This window comes from Oreochromis niloticus, linkage group LG20 (genome assembly GCF_001858045.2).
Source record: "Oreochromis niloticus isolate F11D_XX linkage group LG20, O_niloticus_UMD_NMBU, whole genome shotgun sequence".
In the NCBI taxonomy this organism is placed as follows: Eukaryota; Metazoa; Chordata; class Actinopteri; order Cichliformes; family Cichlidae; genus Oreochromis; species Oreochromis niloticus.
Window position 1 is genome coordinate 25,034,663 of NC_031984.2, and position 17,451 is coordinate 25,052,113.

The 17,451-nt window shown below is 38.6% G+C and overlaps 1 protein-coding gene across 3 annotated transcripts in view; it reads right to left on the reverse strand.

Moving 5' to 3' along the window:
- Window positions 1-1,344: 1,344 nt before the first annotated feature.
- sema3b (sema domain, immunoglobulin domain (Ig), short basic domain, secreted, (semaphorin) 3B) overlaps window positions 1,345-17,451 on the reverse strand; it is a 72,462-nt gene continuing 56,355 nt past the window's right edge. For all 3 annotated transcript variants that reach the window (XM_003444842.5, XM_005478345.4, XM_005478343.4), the window contains 14 exons: window positions 13,156-13,275; window positions 12,729-12,822; window positions 12,477-12,596; window positions 12,217-12,359; window positions 12,011-12,125; window positions 9,495-9,564; window positions 9,241-9,385; window positions 7,679-7,898; window positions 7,498-7,589; window positions 7,065-7,106; window positions 6,536-6,693; window positions 6,357-6,412; window positions 5,144-5,283; window positions 1,345-4,887 (listed from right to left, as the gene is read on the reverse strand). In XM_003444842.5, coding sequence (XP_003444890.1) covers window positions 4,396-4,887; window positions 5,144-5,283; window positions 6,357-6,412; window positions 6,536-6,693; window positions 7,065-7,106; window positions 7,498-7,589; window positions 7,679-7,898; window positions 9,241-9,385; window positions 9,495-9,564; window positions 12,011-12,125; window positions 12,217-12,359; window positions 12,477-12,596; window positions 12,729-12,822; window positions 13,156-13,275 — 2,007 coding nt within the window. In that variant the 3' untranslated portion in view covers window positions 1,345-4,395. The remainder of the gene's footprint in view (window positions 4,888-5,143; window positions 5,284-6,356; window positions 6,413-6,535; window positions 6,694-7,064; window positions 7,107-7,497; window positions 7,590-7,678; window positions 7,899-9,240; window positions 9,386-9,494; window positions 9,565-12,010; window positions 12,126-12,216; window positions 12,360-12,476; window positions 12,597-12,728; window positions 12,823-13,155; window positions 13,276-17,451) is intronic.

The following is a 17,451-nucleotide window of genomic DNA, read 5'->3' on the forward strand; positions in this document are numbered from 1 at the left end:
TAAACCCCTGTTGCTTCATTAGTGAACCAACAATTGACTTCTTTTCTTTCAAAATATCCTCACTCTTTAATCTCAACCCTGACTCAACATACGAGTCAGGGAACACATAAATAGGAACAGAGTGGTAAATGGTAACCAGTAAAATCAGTATACCTCAATTATAACTCCACAGAGCACTGCAGACCCATTTTAACACTTGCAGAATAATGCAGCTCATTGAAAGCACTGGGGAACTAATGGGTTGCCAGTTTGAGTAATATGGACCCAATTTGGCTTCCCATGTGTTTATGACTGGTGACCGCATACTCCATTTGTGTGTGTAAGCGTCTGAAAACTTGAACATATGTGAATGTTTTTCATGCGTAAAGGAATGGTCGTGGTCTTGCTCGTTTCTTTGTGTGCGCTGTGTTGTAAGTCCCAGTGTGCATGTGCGTCCCTGTTCCCATTGCTAAGCGACCTGCCGTGACGATCTTAGGATGAATGTGGGTCTTCATGGCAAAGATGTAGATGCTGTTAAACAGTTAAATAGGGAGAGGAACAAAAAGAGAGGTCAACCATCCAAAGCAGCTGTCTGCTGCTATCTCTACTCTACATGCCTGTGCTAAATGTGTATTTGTGTTTGTTTGCACTAACGCCACTGGTTATCTGAACAAGTAACAGTTTTCATCAGCAGTAACAGGCCAGTCAGTGGGCTTAATATTACTAAGACAACAATTAGCAGCTTGTTGTTGGTGTGTTTTTATTGAGTGCTATAGTTCACTTTTTGGCAGCTGGAAATCCAAATGGTGCGTTTCTGCTTCCGATTTCTAGGAATGATTAACACTGTTAATGTTACTATCTATCAGTTTTACTATATAAAATATCACCATTCAGCCTTTCCAATGTCCAGCCCTGCATGTGGATTCTCAGCTCTACAGCAGTGTAGTCATAGCGACTAAAACAAAAATGATTGTTCTTACACTGCCACCATGTGGTCAAAACACAGATGACACTCCAGTCCTGGTAAATTAAAAGTTGAAATAAGCTAAATTTAATAAAAGATTAATCTAAATGTAAATCACTTGAAAATGTAATATTTATACTTCTTTAACCTGCAAGGAGACTAAAAATCAGTGTTTGAAATTTAGTTGTTTCCTTTTTTCTGTTCTTTAAAATTGTCATCATTTTTATTGGACCATCATTCTGAGGTACTGAGAACCTGTAATTTAATGTTTTTGTAATTCGAAGTGCATTTAGCTACTATTTTATGTGCAGCTAACTTCCTGTTTTTTCATATTTATGTAACCTGATGAAATCAGTTTATTCTGATAGTTGAACAGGAGTGATTACAAGCAAATCTGGAAGTAACTGCATATTTTTATTGTGTTAATGAAAAAAAACTTGACAAGACATTTCACAAAGACCTGGGAGTATTACAGTGCACCACATTAACTTTGGCCTTCGACCTCTGAACTTTCATCTACAGACCACTCTACACACAGCTGTTCTTTTGCCATTATATACAGAGCTTTGCTTTCCCCCCCGAGACTCACACATGGACACACACAAGCATAAAACAGAAGCACACAATTCACCCACCCTCACACACACACACACAAACACACACACATACACACAGAAACACACACATACAAGCTTCTCCTTGTGAGCTGTTGAACAGGGGTGCGTCACATGACATGGAATCCAACAGGACTATTTGATTGGAGGACTGTGTGAACATCAAAGACTCTAAGTGGACACTGTCTTTCAGGAAGAGCTTCTCCATTGGCTGTAATGTACAAAATTCTTGGGGATGAGTAATTTTAAGCAAAACACGAACAACACAGATGTAAATCTACATGTATAGGAAAAATAAAAATCCACCACAACATATCAGCTTATCTTTGCACATAAATACATACGAATAATAATAATAATATTCAACATTGTGCTTTCTTTCTCTCCGTCTCTTTCTTGCCACCACACCATTGTCAAATGCATTAGCCACTAACATTGGTCATGCAATTTCAAGCACAAAACAACAGCTGGGTTAAAAGGAATACTCAGGCAGTTTGACATCACTACTAGTGTTAAAAAAAAATGCAGTTTTGTAAGAAGGAAAACCCCTATAGAGGTAATATTAGCACAACTTAAGTAGTTCTGTGATTAAAAAGCAGGCGTTGGCACATGCAGCGACTAACAGCATGCTCCTGCAATGAAAATCAGTTTACTTATTTTAATGCAGTAACCCCTCTCTACCTGGACGTGGTGTCAAAATGCAGAGTGTCCCTTTTACAGGCGTCAGTCGGTTCAGTTCAGTTTAACGAGTTAATTACATCTCTATAAAGAAGGTATATAAATAACAGCAACAATGAATCCAAACATCAAAAGTCCACTCACAGGTCTAGTTTATGCCATGAAACATAAACAGACCACATATTCATCATGAAAAACAGACTGAACGCAAATAAAAAGCATGTTTTATTTTACAAGGCCAGCCAGTTTCACTTTCTTTCATGTGGATAGACTATGATATATTAAAGTATGGTACCACAGGTAGGCTTCACCTAAGCCTGTACACACAATGGACACTAGGGGCAGGGCTACACACACAATGTTAGCACAGACAACCAACAAACAAAGACTTCTATACAGACAGTATACAGCGAGAGATTAGACTAAGACATGAGAAGGAAGACCTTATAGTACTAATTGTCCATTATGTAGGGATGACATCATTAAGCAGCAGAAATCAGTGATACTAATGACCGTAACACCAAACCGAGAAGTGATTAGAACAGTGTATGAAGTCAGAGTTGTTTTTCTTTTCTGTTGCAGTGAAAATGCTTTGTGGTTTTTATTACCGTGCTGGATGAAAAATCTGTGACTCGCTTAATTTAAATCTTTGCATAACTATTTAAAAACAAACAATATATGCAAGAACAGTGTAAAACAAAAGAAGTACCGCTTCGAATACCAAAAAAAAAAAAATCATAGACTCACTCATAAATATCATGCTAATATATATACCGCAACGTAGCCCAGAAACACAGGTTGTCATACTTGGAGTCCACTAACATCTTTCCTCTTCCTCTTCGTCCTGCTTGCCATATTAATGCTCCTCGCCCAAACCAAACCACCATCATTTCATCTCAATGTTTATGCACAAAACGTTGAAATCAGCAAATTTTTAATCTTCGGAGTGAGGTTTGGGATTATGTCAGAGCTCTTCCTACTGTCTTTCTAGTATTTTTACACATAACAGATACCAGGTTAGTTTTAGACATACTTATTTAGGTCATTATTTGCTTTCAAACTGATTTCTTTGTACTCCACCTGTGTCTTTGTAATGTAAACATCTTTTTGTCATTTCATGGAATTCAAGTAGATTTTCCTCTACTCTTTCTACAGTGGTTCAAGCCAGTATGTAAAACAATATATGTAATCACATCAGGCCAAATATGCCTGCTCTCTAACTATGACCATCTGCTTTGCATTGTTTCATTTAGTTTGCTGTGACATGCCTCAAATTGCCCGAGGAAACTGCAAAAGATTTTTTTAAAAACAGCAAAATATAACATAACCAGTTTTTCGCTGTGATGAATCCACAGGATGCCAGCGCTTTCTTTTGTGACTGCTTTATGTAATATGCACAAAACATGGAAAAGTGACATTAATATGAGTGCACTTTCTGTGTACACCACAGGAAGTTGTTCATTTCTATGAACAAGTTTCAAATGTTAATTTTTTTTTATTCGCCTGTGCAAATGAACTTAAATAGTAATGTGTTTCCAGTTACTTTTTTGTATGTTCCAGTTCCGTTCGCGTCCCATTGTGCATAAAACAAGAGCCCACACTTTTGCTACGCTGGCATGAAATCTTCAGGGCAGAAAAGCCGTTAGGAGTTAATCCAAAACTTTTGGGCTTACATTTGTTTCTGTGGTTCAGTCCTTTAAAACAGTGTGCACACTGTAACGCACTAGCTACACACATTGTGTAATTGGATTTTTTGAGATGTGGAAATCCTTTGCTATGAACCCATGACAGGTAAGTGAGTTTATTGCTCACACATAAAGGTGTGTTTACTCCAATGTATCTGCTAGTAAACTCACTAATCTAGTGGAACTATAAAGGGATCGTGCAGAATCAGTTAGAGCAGTAAGGTGGCACATGCAGGGACTGGCCAGTGGGATGAGGACTCAGGGATTGGACTACCATATAGTGGGGGCATCCATAGATAAATATACACAATAGAGGAGGTGCTGTGTGTGTCCGTGTGTGTAAGTGTGTGCGTTTGTGGGTGTATCTGTATGCGTGAACACCTCCAGGAGTTCTTGGTTTCTCAGTCTCTGTCGTTCTCCTGCTTTCTTCTTGTTTCAGTCATTCTTTTCTCCCTCCGTTTCTTTCTCCACATCGTTACTCCCCTGCACTGCGTGGCGCACGCGGGTTTGGTTTCCCATCGTGGGTCCGACGGTTTCTCCCCTTCCTTATCTCCTGAAGATGCTTCCATTTCTTATTAGGTGGGCGGACAGCAGGACGCAGAGGTGTGATGTCCTTACCCACCTGGTCATCACCGGTGTTCCTGCGTGCCCAAACCTGCTCGCAAATCTGGTCAACCGTGTTTAGGTTCGGATGGTCCACCAGCTGCATGAAGTCCCGGTACCAAAGCTTTTGATTGGTCATTGGGGGTCCGCCTCCGCTGCGGGGATCTAATCGAACAGGGGCATCGGAGGGTAGATTGGAGACAAATGAAGGTGGGGAAGGTACAAGTTCTAAGGTGATGCCTAGTAAAGTTTGGGTGAAGCCATGCTCCATTGCATGGCACTGGTAGATGCCAATATCTCTTTTCAGGACACGGCGAATCAGAAGACCTCTGTCTGTCTGGAGTATGCGATCATCAAGACGTACCTGGAAGCAAGAAAAATGTGACTTAAATCATGGAGAGAAACAAGACTTTTCAGCACTATTTTGCCAAGTCCAAGCTCTATAGCTCTACAGCTGCAAAGCTGCTGTTTGCTAAAGTAATTATAAATGAAAGAATTTGATTTCTGATCTGATCTGATGATGCAAACACACAAAACATTTTCATGACCTATAAATGCCACAGTATACTTTAATGAGTTCTCGGTCATCATCTCTGGCCAGTGTCAACCATTCCTCTCACCTCTTCCCGTCGATTCTGTGGATGTTTCTGGAAGGTCCAGGTGACTCTGGCCTGAAGGGATTTGGGGACGCACTCTAAGAAAGTGCTACTTCCCTCTACAGCATACAGCTTCTTCTCTGCAATACGATGCTTATGATGATCTGCAGGGGGCAGCAGAGACAAACACAAAATGAGTCAATGTAGAGCAGCACATGTGCTCGCTAATAACAAAACAGGTCCAGGTTAGAACAAGACCGAGGAAACTGGAAGGATAGGATGGTAAATCCAAAAATGTTACTAGAAAAAAAGAGTATAAAGAGTTATATGATACAAAACAGGGAAGAAAAGAAACCTGGGAGAATGAGACTGTCTGAGGCATCTTCCCTGATCTCTAAATTAAAAAAGCTGATGTTATTCAGTCTTCTGAGCGAATGCATTGATGCATTCAAATTGCAAGAAAATTATGAATCACAAGAGGGTCAACATGAAATATAGGGATATAAACAAAACACCTTCATAGTCACAACATCCTATATGAATACCTGCATGTACTTAAAGGGGTGGAGGAACAGACAGGCAGACATATCGTTTTCTAAAATTAGTGATATGACCTGAATCTTAACCACAGCCATAAAATTGCACAAAAGTACTCAAGGACTTAAAAGTCAGCCTACATCAAGGCCAGAGGTGGGGAGAGGATTACACAGATTACTGGTGAAACAATGGTCTACAAACTGCCAAACAGACTCCTGATCAGCATTTTATGGTACTTTGGGGTAGTGCCGATCTCATCACAGACAATTACTCTGACCTTCATTAGTTTTACACAACACAGCTTGCATGCCACATGATGTAATCGCATTACTCAGGAGCTCCTTCAGTTTGAGCGATTAGCCTGATTCAGTTTTGTGGCAGCAAGACAGATAGCAACAAAATGCTGGTATTGTGGTCTGAGCGGACAGAGGTCACCAGGGGTGAAAGCGGGGGATATTTTACATTATTTGGCATAAGGACTGTAAAATGTCAGATGGCAAGCTTCTCAATGAGTCCAAGAAGGATCAGACCAAGGCTCTGTTTTTAATACTTCAATATAAATGTGTCTATGAAGCCGAATGCAGCTACTACAGCTTGCATAGTTAAGTCTCAACAAATAGGATTAACACCAGTTTTCCTAACATGCCTATAAGGCACAAAAACCATTGTTGTAGATATGGAAATGGTGAAATAATTGTACCTCCTGAGCAAAGAGTGTTCGGGTCTCCATTTCTTACATCCTGGCGGCGAAAACGTCTGTAACAAGTTTGACATTTAAGTTTAAGAAAAGAAATGTTTTATTGCACGACAGTATTTGCAAATTCACTTTTTTCTTTTAAGTAAAGATAATCTGTTATAGGCCATGTTAATGTCAAAGACCTCTTTGTGTTTGGCAGGTAGCGAGTACAGGAAGTTCCATCCCAGGCACAGTACGGGTCTCTGGCCAGGCAACACTCAGCGCAGGCCTTCCCGTATACACTGCAGCGGTGAAGTGGAATCTGGGCAAGGCCTGTGTCAGAGCCGACATACAGCTGTTGCTGCGAAAACAAAGCAAGTAAAGAGAAGCATTTAAAACATGCTTTATTCTGAAACAGCTCAAAAGCTTATGTGCCAGAAATACCATCCATGTGTCCATTATGGCAATTTATGTTGGCTCTCTTTGGTTATATTGTACATTATCCATCATCACCATTCTGATTTAGTACAGCCTCACATACTATATTGCTCTTTTGGGGCATATAAATATATTGCTGTGCAGATAAACAGGTCGATTAATTTCTAAGTCTAGATACGTCAACCATTTCCACTGTGAAGAGGAATTAATAGACTAAAGATAATACAGTGCTTCACTGTTTGATATACTCTTAAAAACATAATTTCAGGGCTTTAAAGAATTAAACAAACATACCCGTTTTGAGGAGATCTGCATGTTGATGATAGACGAGGCGTCCTGAGAAGGAGAAGAGATGTACCAAACTAAATAACATACTTTGTAGTTTTGACCAAAATTATTGGTATGTAGCTAGATTTTATTTATATAGCACCAAATCAAAACTTCAAGGTGCTTTATATCGTAAGGTAAATATACTGCAATAATACAATATACAATGGATGTACACATGCATATGTATATAATGTTCTTTCAAACTATCCTTTGTTTTCCTCTTTAGGTCATGTCCAGGGAGTACAGTACAGTAAATAAAAGGAATGCAAGTTTGAATGATCCATTAATTTCAACACTTCATTGAGATTTAATGGTTGTAAGAATACAACATGCCATAATGACTAAAGGTACTAAATAAATGTACTTTCATGTATTGTTGTTAGCACAGTATTCTTACTTTGAAAACCTCCAACTCCTCCAGTAAAAGTTCCTCCATGTTGTTCCAGCTCTCCTTGGGGACACTGATCACCTTTAGTACTGTCCCTTTATCTGAAATTACACACACATAACCGCTTAATAACTAATTTCATCATTTTCCTGTTTAACCCTAGAGTTAGAAATGAACACTGCTCATTCACCTGTGCCAATAAACATGACGTCGTACTGTCCGTCAGCAGCATTGACTCTGTCCACAGCGATCTGTGTAAAGCTGTAGTCCACATTGGTCCTGATGAAGATGGGCCTTCGGTTCATAGGGTAGACCGGGTTGTACATTAGAGGGTGGTGACGCGCGAACTGAATCACATCATCTGGGAAACCCTTTGTTGACTCAAAGCTGCCGAATGTCTTGCTGGGGCACTAAAGAAGGGCAGGAAAAATCAAATTAGTATTTTGGGAACTAAAAAAGTTTACATTGAGGTCAGTGCACTTTTCTGAACATCAGTGGGGATACAAATAAAAAGAGGATTTTAAAAAACTACTACTACTGTGAAACTACTGTGAGTACACATTTTCTCTCAGGACCTGAATGCGTGAACGTGCATGCATGCGGCTGCTGTAAAGCAAAAAACAGCTGACTCTGAGTCAGTGCTCTCCTATTTACTATGTTTGGACTCGGCCATTGCACAATGACTGATATTTGATGAGTAAACTTGTTTTGTCTTTCTGGATGTAAACTGAAATTAAATGCCGAACTTCTCAGCACTTTAGCTGACCTGAAGTACACAAAGCACAGTTCAGCAGGCCGCAGAGAGGTGATTATGGTGTGATGGGTCTCAAGGACTTAAAAGAGATTTACACCAGGTCAGAGTCCAGCCACTCTCTTTAATTAAAATTCCAGTCCTGGATTTTCTAAATGCTGAAAACTCAATTTAGCATCATGCAGCGTCTATTCTCAAACAATTTAATGTTTTTCTTTATACTAATTTGCACTATATTGAGTCACACTGGGGTTTTTTTTGGTGGGTTATGCATTTTAAATCAGAATCTGCAGTATGTGCACTTTTTGCATAAATGTACTTGTAAGCATGATCGCGTTCTTAAAATCTGATTTGTTCTGCTAATTTTACAATCCAGCGAGGTAATGATGGCGTGAGGGAGGGTTTTCTGTAGGCCAAATACAATTAGTATTCTGCATTCATACAATAGGGATTGTTCTCCAGCAGCAGTAACAGCTGAAGCTCTGCATAACAAATCCTGCTGATGCTACACTTGTGTGCTTAGCTGAATGTAAAGGCCCATAATGAGCACATATTGATTGAAAGGAAAGGGGGGGTTGGAAGAAAACAATATTTAATAGTGAATATTGCCTCAATGTGACTATGAGGCCATTTTTTACAACTTTTTTGTTTTGTTTTGATTTTTAGTTTGAGGCAACAAATTTGACACTGAAGACATACTAAAGAATATTCCGCTGTATGTGATGGTCTAACATTATTAATTTATTGGGTCATTATATCTATGGCAATGTGTTAAATATTATAGGATGCATATATGTTTTGTACTTAAAATCAGATTTTAAGTGCAAAGTAATAAGTAAACATTAACGTAATCAAAAATGTACACTTCCATCTGAAAAGTAGCAAGTAAAAGTTTCCCACAATTATGCAGATATGTGCACATTTACTTGATCAGCCAACATTGCACTGCTGGAAACTCTAGATGCTATGACGCTGATGTGCTTTTATGATTACTGACATACCATTCCGGGGCGGGGATAGGGCACTTTTCCCTGGAAGGGGACCCACTGGTAGTTGGGCCCCTCTTTGTGAGCAAATGGCCCCAGGAAGGCTCTCCGGATATCATTCATGGTGTAGAGACACACAGCTGAGCCTTTAAATACACTGCTGCTGGTGGACAGAGGGAGTTGGGTTAGATGCAACAAAAACACACAAACGTTTCTCCTCACACACAGACATGCACAAACACACACACGTAATATAAACAGATTCTGACCTGGAAGTAGAGAAGACGGTGTAAACCAGAGGGTTCTTTCTGTCCCTCGTCTGCAGCAGGAAAACATCGCCTAAGGGTGGACGGACATGCACACGCACACACTGGTCAGGTGGCAGTAGACTAGCGGTCAAAGGTTGAGTGAAAGATAAACAAAACCCTTTGGCCATGTCTAAGTACTTTAACGAGACATGTTACTGATAACTGAGGGTCATGACACGGAACAAAATCCACCGCAGGTTCGTGCAGCTTATAAAAATCTTTTAAACAAACTGAGTTTCATTAAGTTTTTGTTTCACTTCTCAAGCTTGAGATCTCCATAATAAACAAGAGCATATTTCTAAGTCTTGATCCACAAAATGTACTTCAATGAAATTCCTGCTTCATTTAACTTCTGAAGACATAACATGGTGCACATATTTTAATAGAACAAAAACTTCAGATGAACAGTTATTTATTTTTTACATGGATATATTTGGAAAAAATCAAGGTCAAGACAAGAGTTCATGACTAAATTTGATGGACAGATGTGGCCAAAAGGTAATTTAGACTTTAGCCTAAACCACTTACTTTTCCTTTCACTATGTCATGAGATAAGCACAAAGACAGATCATATTATAGCCCACAGATACGGACTAGAAAGCTCTATAAGAAACATCTTGAGAGCCGAAACTCGTGCAGCTGCTCAGCAAACCACATGACTGCAGGTTTGGGGAGACGTTGCATAACAACAAATAGCTCATTCTTTTAAATATATATTTCAGTAATAATTTTATTAATACCTATAAGTAATTTATCATTTTGGTAATAGTAAATCCTTAATTCCAGATATAGTTAAACAAACCAAAAGCAACTTGTTTTTTATTTGAAAGAAATCTCTGGTCATCTCAGGTATAGTTAGCTAAATAACTGGCCTGACATTAACCTCATAAACACGTTGAAAATCCAGTCTCTGCGTGTCTTTTTATTAAACCTAGCTGACTCATTTTAAAAGTGAAAACCCCATAAAAAGGGTCTTAATTGCTTTATTGATTATATTTTAAGGCACTATTGCTGAATTTAAAAATTACAACAGAAAAGTTCTGAATGTCGACTGTAAATCATGTTTGAATGTCAGGTCTCTGATCAAAACTGAGCTTTCCTGATCTTCACAACAGACTCAGTGTTAGTCTATTCTCTGATGGAATAAAATCCACAACTAGTTTCTGCACTGCGGGTAAATACTAAATTTATTATGAACAGGCCTTATACTATGTCAAAACAAGATGAGGAGTGCCAAACTACCACATATCACAGCTATGTCCATTTTGTATTCACAGATAGCTTCTTAGTGTTTCTTTAAAAGGCAAAACATGTGCATAACATTGCTCTTGAGATACTCATCAGCTTGACTTGCATTTTATAACTTCTTATGGGTATGGGTCAATACTGGACACTGCTCTGAGGATGGGTTCAAAAAAGGGTCATTTTGTCCAGAGGAACAAACATGATTTACACTTGTCCTCTAAGTCCAAGGATCCCTCATAGAGTCACACTATATTTCACCAGACATTTATTTTATTACAACGGCAAAATGTGGTTAGAAATTGGCATCTATGCTCCAAACTCATAAATATCATCCTGGAGCCAAAGGATAGGGGTTGAAAGACCAGGCAGCAATGCAGGGCAACAGTGGCACTGTCATGTCAGAGGAAGATATGGAAAGTTCTGGAGCTTAAACAGACCACAAAACTGGGAGTGTGTGTTTGGTGTGCAAAGTGTACAGGACAGTCTTTAGAAAAGGCTTTAAAAAAATATACACATACATTCATATATATAATGAAAAGTATAACTTCTCAGTGGAAATGGCTCCAGATGTTAGTTGAAGAATCCATATAGGTTTACAGGAAAATTGTGGCTTCTTTGTCATTTGATATGCTTTATAAATTTAGTCTCACTTCTGGATTTTATCTCCTGAAAACACATTATAGGTTTTTGTCATATGAAGAGTTACCAGAGACGAGCCTCTAACTTTCTCTAAACCCACAGCAAAAACACTGGCTTCTGATCAGGCCAGAATCTATTACCAATTAATCTGTCACTCATGCTTGCTCCAAGTCTGCAGGAATGTTAGACTGAATGGTAATCTACAATTGAGGTCAGAAATCTTTTTTTTTATTTTTTATTATGCTTTCCAGGACCTTTCCTCCATTTGCCCACAGAATGTCCTTCTGGATAAAAATCCAAAATGGAAAATCAGCACTTTTTTTTTTTTTGCTTTTCTGTTCTCTGTCTACTGAAAAGTGAGACTACCAGATTATAATGCAAAATATCTTAGAAGTGGTGACAGGAAAAACAAAACGTTGACCAAATTCTTTTGGTGAAAGTGGCAAACAATCTAACAGGAGGAGGATGTTGAGTGAAGGCTTTGTTTACTTCATTTATGTTACATCATACTTTTACTCAGCACAATTTTCATCTTAAAATAGTTCACACAGTACAGTACTTGTACTACTGACAGTTTGCCCAGCTGTACTTACGCAGCTCATCGAAGTACGTGTCGCTGCCATCAGCTCCTGGTACCGAGCAGATCAGACGGGTCTTCAGAAATGTTGTCCACTTGTTCACCAGGCTTCGCTGACCGCCCATATCATTCTGATTGGAGAAAAAATAGCCAAGATAAATTTAACAGGATATTTTATTTATATTTGTCAACAATCCAGCTGGACTTGCTGCTGGACTTTACCCTGCACAGCTGTCCGATTCTGGAGTAGGTGGATTTTCCCAACCCTTGAGCCTCAACTGCTGTCTCCCGGAAGAAGAAGAAGACCTTATCGTCATCTGGGTTCTCACTTTCAGGGACCCAGAAGGACCCAACAAACTTTGGTTCTGGTAGAGAAAATCAAAGAAAAAATCAGGCAAAAATGGCCTGTCCTATCAACACAGTGTCATTCTTCATGTAAGTTGTCTCAACACATAATCTGATAAATAAAGACAAAAATGCACCATTAAGCCATCTTGAATCATGCTGTTCAGTGCGGACAGAGGGGCGTTTCCCCAGGCTTCTGAAGATGGTGAAGTCCCTTCCCATTAAATCTGTGGCCACGCCTGCATACAGCTCATCACCTAGGAGACAGAATTAGTCAATGACTGTTTGGATAATATATTTGTAGTATGTCAAATCAGCACAATTTCAAGACACAGTCAATGAACATTCTTATTCAGTCATCTCATATTAGTTTGCATGGGTTCAGTTACCGACGAGCACAGACGCAGCGTTATGTCGAGGATCATACGGACTCTTTCCTTTCCCGTCCTCCACTTTAGAGGGGTCAATCCTGAACACGTGGTCCTGATGGACACAGGAGGGAAGGGATTTTACAGTGTGATTACATTTGCATAGTCCTTCAGTAAATTGGCAGTTTAATTTTATTTTTGAGATTTGTTGTAAACTAGATGTAAATGCCAATTTCTTTATACACTTAAGACCATATTTTAAGGGTCTGTCAACAGGTACACTGAATAGAGACTAAATTGGTTGGCAGAGGACTGGAGTCTCTGTGTTTGAAACATCTTATTTTCAGCAGATGAGAACAAATAAAGACATTGTATAATATTTTTAGACTTTCTTGTTACACTGTTGCATAGTGTGTGTCGTGTAGGTTGTGTTTTGTACATTCCTCACCTCCATCCTGTGTCCCACCTCGACAAAGGCACAGGTGGGGTGGAAAGCACCCGTTCCACAGGCGTATAAGTGGGTGCGGTTATAGTGGTGTACAATCTTCACGTAGTTCACACAGTCAGACTGAAAGACACACACACATATATTATTAACTTAAAGGATGATCTTTAGGAAGCTTTAGGAAGGAACATGTTTGGTGATTGGCACTCTACAAATTCTGAGTCAGAGTGCTAGGAACACTACTGAAACACAATTCTTGCATGAAATACACTGCCCCTTTTTTCCAAGCCTGACACAGTGGTAGTGTTTACCTTTAAATACAGTAAATACCTGTCTGCCATTTAGTCTATGATGTCCCCAGATCCACCTCCTACTCACAGGTTTGACATCATGTGTGTCCTGGTTAATACGACTGACTAACAATCAAATGGTCAAATGAATATCCACACATACGTTAACCATGTTTCCTAAACTGCTAAAATATCACCTATCTCTATAATAACCTTTCTGTCATGTTTCTTTGACTTATATTTATACATTTATAGAGAAGAATGCAGAATAGTTACATAAAGAAATAAGATAAACTTATGTTTCATTGTCCATTTTATTTTTGCCAGACATGTATCTTTTCAAACCATTTTAATCTTTGTTCTCTGTCTTCTTATTTCCATTATCCTGGCTTCTTTCCTTGACCTCCTTGCCTTGTCAAGCGAGCATGTTATTGATTCATAGACACATCTGTTCATCTCAGAATCAGGTTACACTGAGATGGATCTCGAGAGAGTGCTGGAAAAAAAAGATTTACTGTATACTAAGATAATGGATGGTACATTTTTCTTCCTGTCTTCAAACACCACGCTTTGAGGAGACTAGCCCATAAAGTGATGATACTAAATGTGGGCTGCTGTGGATACTATAATTATTGCCATTATCATGAGTATCTCACCCACAGATTTATAGTGTGTTCAAAACAACATGTCATCAGTATAATGTTTATTTCTTATATATTCACACACTGTAGCACACATCTAAGCTTTTATCTTTCCATTTTGCGCTTGTCTACTTCTCCCCACACTGTAAAATGTAATATTGTGTTTAATTAAAAATATTAAATAGGCTGAACTCAATTTTTATCAATTTGTTATTAGAACTCAATTTAAATAAGTTACCAGTACTTTTTATGCAAAAATGCTGATAAACTACATTTATTTGAGTTGTCTTAACTTAGAAAAACTAAGTAAGCTGGAAGTTTTGCTTCTCAGTGCGGAAGGATGAAAGATGTGGTTTGAAAATGCCACGTGACTACCGTCCTCCTCCCTCTCGGATCAGTCCGCATGTTCACGGTGCATTTTTTATGGAATATGTTGAGCAAACCTGGAGAAGCGTCAGCTCAAGATATTATTGTTGTCATTGCTGTGGATCTTTACCTGATACACTGACTTGGTGAGTAAATGTTTACTCTTATTCAAACTGATTTTGTGGCTTCTCTTAGTTTAGCACCAGGTTTAAAATCTTGCTAGCTAGTTAGTGTTAGCCTAGCGTTGCTGCTGCCGCTGGGCTCGTCTTACTTAAAAATTAACACCACAGCCTTAAAAACCTTACATAAAACTATGTGGTGAAATTTTCTGTTGATTGTTTGAAATAAATAAGTGAGATAAGAGCCCAGACAAAATTCTTCGGGAGGTGCAGCCGTTAGGGGTGGGGTAGGTGTGGGATGTGGGGGGTGGATAACAGAGCTCTCCGAAAACGTGGAAGCACTTTTGCAAATATGTGATATTTTGATAAATTAAGTAGATATTTGAGCATTACATAGCTACATTGTCGCCTGAAAATATCTTAAAAGGTTATTTTGTGACCCAGAAAGGGTAGTCTGGGGAAAAGGAGGATCGCATTTGTCGGCCACGGTTGTCGGAGCCTGTGCGTACTTGTAAGCGCGGCAGTGGCGGAGGAGCGCCGCTGAAAAACTTATTACTTTTTCTGGGTCACAAAATAAACTTTTAAGATATTTTCAGGCGAGAATGTAGCTGTGTAAATTTCAAATATCTGCTCGATTTATCAAGACATCACATATTTGCAAAAATGCTCCGACGTTTTCGGAGACGTCTATTTTTTTTTCATGCTTTGTGGCAGCTTTAGAACATCTGTGGCATCTATTAATGTCAAATCTAGCCTTTATTTAACAACATAAGCAAACTCTATGTTACAATGATTGCACAGCCATTAAGGATCAAATCAGTTTCTGAAAAATGTTCTGTTTTTTCTCCCTCTGCTTGCTTCTTACTGTCTTTGAGGCCGATCGGGACCAGCACTCCTGTTGTTGGACAGAAGACATCAACTCAGTGGTAAGTATTTTGGTTTTCCAATATATTAGCAACTGTCAGTGACATTTATATTAATCAGGCTGAACTTTAATCATACTTTAGATCAGCCTGTTTTACTTATTGTTTTGTTTGTGCTTTGGTTTGGGGAAGTTGTTTCTTTACTGATCTTTTCCTGTCTTCTGTTATTAGACTTGAGATATGACTGCACTATGCTGTTGCTGGTGACTCCAGTTAATTCTACAAGACATGCTGTGTAAGTAAACAAACAACAACAACAGTTTGGTCTGCATTTCTTGAAAGATCACATCCCCCAAACTTAGTTTAGAGGGTCTACACTGTATATAGTGAAGTCTGCAAGTTTTCTAACAGCAAAATCTGTTTTGTGCCCAAAATCATTTTGCACATCATTAGAATGAAAGTTATTGGCCATGTTTGCATAGCCCTTTTTTAAAATGATGCTTTCATGACATTATTGTGTGTTGGGTGGTGGTCAGGGCTATGCAGACTGACAATTTGGGACATTGAATGTCACCTCTCCGGTGGGGAGGGAGCCTGAAATTGTCTAAATTGGAGTCTGTTCTATACCAAATGCAGAAAAAAATGTTTTAAGAAAGCAATTAAGTTCATGTTCCAAAAAATATGATTGTTTGCTTGCAGGACAACAGGAGAGATGAGTCCTCCGTCACAGATGGTGTGGTCAGTGAAGATGGTCGCCTGCAGGTTCAAGCTCATTGCATCTCCAACCCACATCCACTGCCACTGTACTTAAGGGAAGTTAAAGACTTTCTTCTGCACCTACATTTGGATCACCTCGATCCATGATAGTCATTCAGGCAGTAATGCCTGGACTGGAAACAAGCATCCTTAAAATAATACAACATTCCAGCTCCTGTGTTGGAATGAAAAACAAATGTGTTGTTTAAATTAGAGACTGCACTTGTGACAGAACAATAAATATTTTATTTTGATTATATAAGTAATGTAAGTACAAAACAAACTTGTGGTAGACCTAAACTTATTTTCAGAATAATTACATCTGAGACTTTGTTTCATTGTAAAATTATAACAGTGATGGCAATATAATTGTTTGTTGTTCAGCAGAACAGTGTCCAGTATGTTGGCTGTTATACTTTGTTGTGTTTGAAAATAAAAGTTGGGCTCATTTTAACATCATTACAAAAATTGTTGTTAATTATTTTTAATCATATTCATGGTACCACAAATTGTTTTTTCATTTAGTTGAACTTAACATGTTTGTCAGTAGGTAAACAATTAGTATTGTACAGTCAGAAATATCAAGTTATTCTTAATACTGCAGACTTGCAATGTATAAGTTGTCCTAACAGTCATCTTAAGTAAGCTTTACTTAGTTTTTTTGAGGCAACGAGTTTCCATAATTTTTTTGAGTTCTGGGAACTAACAAGGCTGTACAGTGTACTCAAAATGAGTAAGTTGCCCTAACTTGGTCATCTTACGTAAACTTGATCCAATTTTTTTGAGTTCTGGGAACAAATGAGCTTGTACAGAGTACTCAAAGTAAATAAGTTGTCCTAACTTAGTCATTTTTAGCTAAGCTTTACTCAATTTTTTTGAGGCAACGAGTTTCCATAATTTTTTTGAGTTCTGGGAACTAATTAGATTTTACAGTGCAGAAAGGTCACTGTAACATCTGTCTGTCGATTGTTGTGAGTATTGGTGGATCTAAAGGTTTGGAAAGACATGAATCCCACTGTCAACAGCAGACAGTCATAATGCAAACAGCTCGGAGCCTGGAGCATTTGGACAATTAAAAGACAAATTAATAATTTTTGGAGTAAATATGCAGAATATTCAGTTTCTGTGTAAGCGTTCATAGAAAGTGAATTGTTTGGCCTGCTTTTTTCCAGGTCTCCTGTGCACGGCAACAGTTTAGTCAGCCAATCGATTGGTTAAACACCTTTATGTGTGCGTGTATACGCTACAACAAGTAAACTTGTGT